The following is an 8,304-nucleotide window of genomic DNA, read 5'->3' as shown; positions in this document are numbered from 1 at the left end:
GGCAGGGCTTGGGCTAAGGGCTTGGAGGCTTTTATTTCTCCACTGGTCCATAGGGTGGTGGGCGGGCCCACTACAGTGCCACCTTGCAGGCCCCTAGCCTCTGGCCAGACTTGCCTCCCTCTGCTCCCTCCGCTTCTTCCGCTGCAGCAGCCGCCGCTCCCGCTCAAACTCCTTCATTCGCATCACATAGCTGTGGGCAGAGCATGAGAAGCAGTGTCAGGCTCCCTGGCCGGACTCGGCCCTCCCTTAGCCCTGGGAAGCCAGTGGGGCTGTAACTCAGTCCCAGGGCACTCTGGGCCGGCCCTGGGGAGACCTGTGTGTTTCTGACTTAAGCCTGGGGTCTGCCCGCTGCATCTCTGCTGGACACCAGTGAGCCCTGGGCCTCCCACCTGGAACCCTGGGTGGCCTATCCTCCAGGTGGCCTCAAAGCTGCCTGCCCCACCCAACAGGCCCCTTGAGGGTCCTTTCTTGACTAAGATAGGGCATGGCTAGAAACTCAGGTCAGTTCACTGTTCTCTGCCTCAGGAGCCTTGGTCCAGGGGTGGGTGTGGGGTGGGCCTGGGGCTCACTCAAGGTGCTCGCAGTAGTCCCAGTCATGCTGCTCATGCTTGCAGGCCAGGAAGTTGGGGAAGCTGTCACGCTTGCACTTGAGCAGTCGGATAAGGTAGTGGGCGCAGTAGTCTCGCTGTTGGAGCGTCAGCTGTGCATCGTTCATCTGCTGCTGCGTGGCCACCATCTCTGGGGAGGGAGTGGGCAGGGCTCAGCTGGGGTGGGCTTTCAGGGGGGGCCTAAGTGCTGAAGGCTCCCCATCATGCCCTGGTTCCAGGGAGACCCAACAGGCCCACATGTAACCAGGAGCCACAGTAGCTCAGGCCCTCACTGCCCTTCACCCCCTGGCCCACAGGTCAAACACGTGGCAGCAGAAGACCACTATCCTCTGACAGATGGAGTGTCCTTTTCTAATTTATTAGCACAAAGGCAACCCTGGACACTGAAGCCCAAACGGGAAGAATCACTCTCTCCCCATCACCCTAGCACCCACACTGGATCCTCATCTCCCCTCCCCTCCCTCTGGCGTCACTCTCCAGCCCCACACTGCAGAGCCTACTTTCTTCCAGTACTCCCTTCTGCTGGGCACAACCCAGTGTGGGGGCTGGGCTGCTGGGCTGCCCTGGATCCTAGCTCTGCCCTCTTGCTGGGGTATGGCCTCTCAGAGCTTCAGTTTCTTCCCCTAACGAGTGGACTAACAGTCACCAGCTCCAAAGTCAACTGAGTGAACAGTAGGGAACGAATGTCAAGTGCTTAAGTGCCTACCTCAATGAGAGCTGAGCTAGCCCTTGGGCTTGGGCCCCCTCCACCAGGCAAACCTGACCCCACTCCAAATCAACCTTCAGGAGGCTGACTGGGCCCTTAGAAGTTGTGGGCGGACACTCCATGCTGGCGAACTCCCAACTCAGTTGCAGTCTTCCCCCACTGGCTTCTCTTCTCTCCGCTTCTGAACCCTGTCTCTGTCTCCCTCTGGCCTAGGTCCTCATCTCCTGTCCCTGCCCAGAACTCCCTCCAGCTTCTACAGTCCACCCAGCATTGTGCACACAAGGCAACCGACTCTTCCTCAGCCTCTCACTTCTTTCTCAAACATTCTCTTCCCCTGGCTCTCCCCTAACCCCAACCCTCCCCGGCTTTCCTCCCATTTCTGTGGTTTCGGCTTCCTGAGGTTCTTGCTGAGAGCCTTTGCTCATTTTAATCCATTGCTCTGATCACCACCCCATAGACTGCTGAGCCTTAGGTCTGGTACCCCCATCCTCACCTTGTCTGAGCCCCAAGCCTATAATCCACCTACAGCCTCCTGCGGGTTCCCATGGCAATGTGACTGCTACCAGCACCTGGTGCTCTGGTATAATCAGTCAGCAATTAGGATTTATGAATCACCTACGTGTTGGGGATCCTGCCCTTGGAGGCACAGTACAAACAGGTAGAGCAAATGTCAGAGAATGTCCACAATGCTAAGCATTAGAAAAGTAAAGCAAGGGAAAGAAAGGCAGTGCTGGGAGGTGGGTCACAATTTTAAAAGGTGGCATCTGAAAATGAGGGAGTGAGACATGCAGACAACTGGGGAAAGAGCCTTCTCAGTAGTGGAACAACAGGTGCAAAGGCCTTGAGGTGATAGGGCAGGCCTTGGGATGCCCCAGGGACTTCAGACTGAGTGTGTGGTCAGAGCACAGGCTTGCTGGGGAGGTCAGGGGCTCTGTTTTGGACCTGCTGGGTGCAAGATGCCTGTTAACATCACACAGGGAAGCCAAGCAGGCACTGGGGTCCGTCAGTCTGGGGTTCAGGGTCAAGACCCAGCTGAAAATAAAAACTTGGGAGCATTGGAACACAGAAGGCACTTGAACCTAGGGAACTAGCAGAGAACCCCAGGGAGTGAGTGGAGACAGGCCTGAGCCCTGGGGCTCCCCAACATTTGCGAGACGGAGTGGGGAAGAAGCAGTGAAGGAGCCCACAGTGAGTTGGGCAATACTGTGGGGTCCTGGGAGCCAGGTGAGGAAGGTGGGAGCAATGAACTGTGCCTGACACTGCTGCAGTGGGCTGGGTTAGAACTGAGAACTGACAACGGTTTGGTTTAGCTATACAGATAACAGCAAGTGTTTGAGAAACTTGGTCAGAGCTCTTGCAGTGAAGTGGTGAGACAGCTGAAGGGGGAGATGATCAGAGAGGTATTTAAAACAGTAAAAGGTAACTATTTGCATGTCAATGGGAGGAAAGCCAATATTTCAAGAGAAAGGGAGACTGGCAGGGGTGCCCTTGGGCAGGTGAGAAGGTGGGATGGAGGGCACGGGGTTTTTGGAGCAGCGTCAGATCACCTGAAGTAACAGCAGAGGAGTGCCTCGGAGCTCTGCGCTCTTTTGACAGCTTCTATTTTAATAAGAGAATGCAAAGTGACGAGCTGAAAGGAGGTGGGAAGAAGGTGCTGGAGTCAGAGGGAAGGCTTGGGACACTCATCTAGGAGGGAGCAGGAGAGCAAAGGGCCAGGGAATGTGAACAGGAAAGCCAGCAGCACGAAGGGTCAACCAGGCAACTGATGGGGAAAACAGTCACAGAGGCCGAGTGTTTCTGCCCATGATTTTCAGCTGTATATGGACAGGAGCCAAGGAGAGTTGGGCTTAACGAGCGAGGATTTGGGGTTAGCCAAGCAGTAGAGAGGAACAGGGGGCTGTGGGTGGTTGCAGAACACATGGGGCAAAGCAGGGTGAGAGAGGCAGTGGGAAGGATTAACCTGTAATAAGATAGGTGGATCAATGGACTGCAGGTTCAGGCAGGGCCTGGAGGTGGGCCACTCACTGGAGGAGTCCACTTCCTGCCTTCTGATGTTCTCTCAAATCTAGACCTCTCTGGACACCCCCACTTAGAGGTCTTCCTGTCTCCAAGTAGTTTCCCAGCCAGGAGGTTTAACAACCTTTTGACAAAGCAAATCTGATCGCATCCCTCTTCTGCTTACAAACGCTGGCCCTCCCCTCTCCTGGGTCTTGGTGTGGTCAACTCCTACTCATTCTCCTGAGGTCTCACTTAAAGCTATCACCTTCTGGAAGCCTGCCTTGATGTTACTCCACGTTGCCAGTCCCAAGATCTATCTTGGTGCCGCTGTCTCACACCCAGGGCTGTGAGTTTCCTTTAATCAGTGCCTGCTTTATTTGCAGTGCCCAATAGGGGACTTGGGCCCAGGATTGACTCGATATATTTGTGATATTACTATTGGGTTGGCCAAAAAGTTCATCGAGTTTTTTCCATAGAACGGCTCTAGTAGTGCTTAGTTATCTTTAACTTCATTAGAAACAATTTTGTTAGACTGTATTGTGGCAGCTGTCATAGCGTACATTAAAAAAAACTTATTAAAATTGGTGAATTTTTGTGCAGCCATTCAAATATTGAAGATGGAAAGTAATATGCAACATTTTGGGCATATTATGCTTTTATTATTTCAAAAAAGGTAAAAACAACTGAAACATAAAAAATCATTTGTGCAGTGTATGGAGAAGGTGCTGTGACTGATCGAATGTGTCAAAAGTGGCTTTCAAAGTTTCTTGGTACTACTGACGTTTTGGCCAATAATTCTTTGCTGTGAGGCTGTCTTACACATTGGAAGATGTTTAGCAGCACCTCTGGCCTCTACTCACTATAAGCCAATAGCGGGAGCTAGCAGATATATTCAAAATATCCAAATCAATGAAGTTATTTGTGTAAAATGAAAAATGTGTCTTTTATTTTATGGAAAAAAACTAAATGGATATTTTGGCCAACTCTAATAAAAAAGCAAGGTTGAGGACAGTACCTACAGCGTTAGCCCCCTTGTCTTCTCTCTCGCAGAACTAAAAATAGCATTGACATCAGGACAGAAATACAACGAACACCTCCCTTCCTGATAAGCTCTCCCATGGCTCCCCACTGACTCCAGGACAAAGCCCTGCTCTGAGCGCCCCGTTAGCCCCATATCGCCACTCTTGACCCCGGGTTTTTTATTTTTTTTAAACCGTGCTCTCTGCTCGGCCTGCCTCCACCCTCAGGCAGGGTCACGCCTGTCCTCTGGACACCTGCCGGCAGAGGTCTGTGCTGAGCCCAGCCCTGCAGACCCCCGCGTCCCACTCTCGCCGGCCGCGCCTGCGCATTGGGTCTCACCGCGCTCCTTGCGCCCAGGGAAGCCGTAGTGGGGCGAGAAGGTGGGCATCTTCAGGGGGTCGGGCTCCCCTGAAGTATCTCCCAGGTAGCGCCTGGCCAGGTGCGCCCCCATGGCTGCTGTCGCCACAGAATCCTGTAGCAGCCAGGGTCACCTCGTTCCTACTCGGAAGCACTCCCTCTTCACTAGTCACGGCTTCCGGGTTGCGCTGGCTGCCACAGGGATCATAGAGATGAATGACTCCGGAGGGCTACCGGTATTTCTGGCGTCACCTGGCGGCCGTGTGAAGACATTATAGGCGCCCCCCTCCCCGCCCCCGCCCACCTTCGCGGGATCCTGTGACCGCTCACGGGGCGTGTGGGCGTCTTCTTAACTCTGGAAATCCAGTTGGGTGGGGAGGTGAAGGGGCCACGACGTGGGTCCGGGGGCCTCTCTCCACTCTCACTGGGCACCCCTGATCTCCCGAGGCTAGAGCACGAATGAAAATATTTTTACATATAATCATTTTTTAAAAAAATGGTTTTTATTCAAAAACATCTGAATTTGTTAAAAAAAAACCTTGCAAGGTACCAATGATATATTTAGTGAATATCAAATTTTTAAATAAAATTGAAAATAAATATTTTAATGAATTAATTAAGCAAATAGTTATTTATAAAAAATAGAGAAATTTTAAGTAAATCCTAATGAATAGTTTTGTGAAAATGAAACAAGTTGGAATTCTAGTATTTCTCTGGTTGCCACTTTTTAAAAAAGTTTCTTATTTTATTTTTAAGATTTTATTTATTTATTTTTAGAGAGGGGAAGGGAGAAAGAGAGGGAGAGAAACATCAGTATGTGGTTGCCTCTCACACGTCCCCAACTGGGGACCTGGCCAGCAACCCAGGCATGTGCCCTGATTGGGAATCAAATTGGCGACCTTTTGGTTCACAAGCCAATGCTCAGCCCACTGAGCCACATCAGCCAGGTCCCTAGTTGCTACTTTAAAGACTTGGTATTACATTTCACAACTATTATATTACATATATGCAAATTTAAGAGTACATCGTTTAATACTGCCAAATACTTCTTGGCCTCATGTGCAACTGTAGCAAATGTGCTAATTTGTTACTCTCTCAGGAATCCTTCATTGAAACACAAAAGCATTCATTGGGAGTTCGGCAGTGTTGGGAAATGATACTTGATTATGCAAAAATAGATTTCATTAGACAAGGTGCTGCTGGTCAGACTGTGTCTCCTCCCCTCAAAATATACATTGAACCCTGGAATCTGTGAATGTAGTGAATGTGGCCTAATTTGAAAATAGAGTCTTAGCAGATGTCATTAAGTCAAGATGAGATCATACTGGATTCAGGTGGGTCCTATTCCAATGACTGGTGTCCAGACATGCACACAGGGAGAACACCATGTAAGAGGAAGCCAGAAATCGGAGTGATGCTTCTACAATACAAACAAGCAAGGGGTGCGAAGGCTCCCAATGAGGAAGCCTCCTCTTCCAGAGCCTTCAGAGCGAGCACAGCCCTGCCCATACCTTATTTGGCACTTCCAGCCTCCAGCACTGTGAGACTAAATTTTTGCTGCTTTAAGCCACTTAGAAAACTAATACACAAGATAATTTTTTTTTTTCCTATGAAAGGTTGTCTGGTGCTCAGGTCTTCCTCACACTCCAAAGCAGCATCTGTTTCCATTATTGGCACAACAAGAATCGAGAAACGAGAGTCACAGAATTCAGACACACTACGTACGACATCAGCCAGAGAGGCTGGGGAGCACTCTCCTGGGGCCTGAGTGGCATTGATACCAAGGGCGATGTAGCCATGCTTAGAGTTACGATTATTCTATGCCAGCTCCGTCTCCTGTGACAGCGACGTCCTGGGTTCTTCAATAAACTTATTTTGTGTTTGTATTAGGTGAGGTCCTCTGAAGTCCCATGTGGGGCTTTAAATATGACCTGTAGGGGTTTCTTTGCTGCCCCCTCTTTCCTCCCCCCCCCCCCCCAAGATATATCCATGCCCTAATCCTCAGAACCTGTGGATGTGGCCTTATTTGGAAAAATTGCCCTTGCACATGTAGTTAAAAGTCTTGAGATAATCTTGGATTAACCAAGTGGGCCACCAAGCCAATAAGTGTCCTTATAAGAAAGACAGAAAGAGATTTGGCATCAACAGAAGACGAGACACAGAACGAGGAGGAGGCCCTGGGAAGCTGCAGGCAGAGATTGGAATGATGAAGCCACAAGCCAAGGAACTCCGAGAGCCATCGGAGGCAGGAGGAGGAACAGAACCTACCCGAGAGCCTTCGGAGGGAGCACGCCTCTGCTGACCTTCACTTTGGACTTCTGGCCTCCAGGACTGGGAGAAAATAAGTTCCTGCTGGGCGAAGCCAGCCAGTTTGTGGTCATTTGGTTCAGCAGCCCTAGGAAACGAATTTGCCCTTTTTAGGTGGGTAACTCCCAAATTTGTCTCGAGTTATGTCCTGTTACCTGAATGGCAGGTGTATCCAACCACCGACTGGGCACCTCTAGGTGGACATCTCAGACTTCAATGCTGTCTCAGTCCATTTGGGCTACTGTGACAAAGTACCGCAGACTGGGTGGCTTATAAACAACACAAATTTTTTCCCTCACAGTTCTGGGGGTTGGAAGACTAAGATCAGGGTTCTGGTGAGATTCCTCTTCCAGCTCGTGGAGGGCCAACTTCTTGCTGTGTCCTCACATGGCAGAAGGGATGTGGGGTCTTTTTATAAGGGTACTAAAGCCATTCATGAAGGTTCACCCTCATGACCCAGTCACCCCCCCAACCTCACATCCTAATACCATCACATTGGGGTCCAAGCCAGGAATGACTCTGGGTGGGAGGTGAAATGTGGCCCATTCTGTCCTGAGGTCCTTGGACTTAAGATTCTTTAGCCTGTCCTGTCCATACTCAGAACTGGGGGCCTGGGGGAGATGATGTTAGGGTGAGGGTGGTATTCAGCAGCCTGTGTGAGAGTGAGAAGGAGGGGGCTGGGCCTCAGTTACTGGTGCCCACAACCTTCCTGTTTTTTTTTTCTACCAGCCATTTGTCCCCCACCACCCACCCCCCATCTCCCCGCCATGCTCCCCAGGTGCCCTGGTTCACTGCCCACAGTGTCTCCGCCCCTCTTTCCTCCTTTACTCACCATCCTGGCCTGCCCCAGGCAGGGACTGCTTTGGTATTCTGTGAGCAGAACAACCTCAGAGGCCCCAAGTGGGACTAGGGGTGGAGAAGGAAATTCTGGGTAGTGTCTGTGTCTCCCCACGGTCTGCTGGATGGGAGATTGGAAGCTCTGGGTAATTCAGTTCCGGGGGAGGAGGAAAAACAAGGTCACTGAGCCTGGCCAGAAAACCCCTAGGGGAAGACAGGACAGTTGCCCCTAAGCTAGTCCAGGAGGGTGGAGGGTGCCTGGCTGGCTGGTGCTGGAGGCACGGGTGAGCCTAGAGAGGCCTAGCTACTGCAGTGGCCTTAGTCAGGGCTTGGTGGGTAAGATGGTCACTCATTCATTCAACAAACATTCTTTGGACACCTAACTGTGTGCCAGGCAGTGGAGCTGGGCTCCTAATGGTGGGGAAGACAGGCAGTGAGCAAGATAAAGAAGTGAGATATATGGGATGTCAG

The 8,304-nt window shown here is 51.1% G+C and overlaps 1 protein-coding gene and 1 long non-coding RNA gene across 2 annotated transcripts; both read right to left on the bottom strand.

Annotated features, from left to right (window-relative positions):
- Nucleotides 1–14: 14 nt before the first annotated feature.
- On the bottom strand, nucleotides 15–4,875 carry NDUFB7 (NADH:ubiquinone oxidoreductase subunit B7). The gene is made up of 3 exons (XM_090289680.1): nucleotides 4,672–4,875; nucleotides 570–738; nucleotides 15–190 (listed from the first exon to the last, which is right to left on the bottom strand). Exons 1-3 carry the CDS (start codon nucleotides 4,781–4,783, stop codon nucleotides 94–96), a joined length of 378 nt encoding a protein of 125 aa, XP_090145806.1. The 5' UTR covers nucleotides 4,784–4,875; the 3' UTR covers nucleotides 15–93.
- A 124-nt stretch (nucleotides 4,876–4,999) lies between these two features.
- On the bottom strand, nucleotides 5,000–7,933 carry LOC149999922 (uncharacterized). Its single transcript, XR_016513759.1, has 3 exons — nucleotides 7,829–7,933; nucleotides 6,958–7,084; nucleotides 5,000–5,137 (listed from the first exon to the last, which is right to left on the bottom strand). It is a non-coding gene; the product is annotated as an uncharacterized LOC149999922 (long non-coding RNA).
- Between the last annotated feature and the right edge of the window lie 371 nt (nucleotides 7,934–8,304).

Source organism: Furipterus horrens, unplaced genomic scaffold (genome assembly GCF_987537825.1).
Source record: "Furipterus horrens unplaced genomic scaffold, mFurHor1.1.pri manual_scaffold_10, whole genome shotgun sequence".
Taxonomy (NCBI): domain Eukaryota; kingdom Metazoa; phylum Chordata; class Mammalia; order Chiroptera; family Furipteridae; genus Furipterus; species Furipterus horrens.
This window is presented reverse-complemented; position numbering and strand designations above follow the sequence as displayed.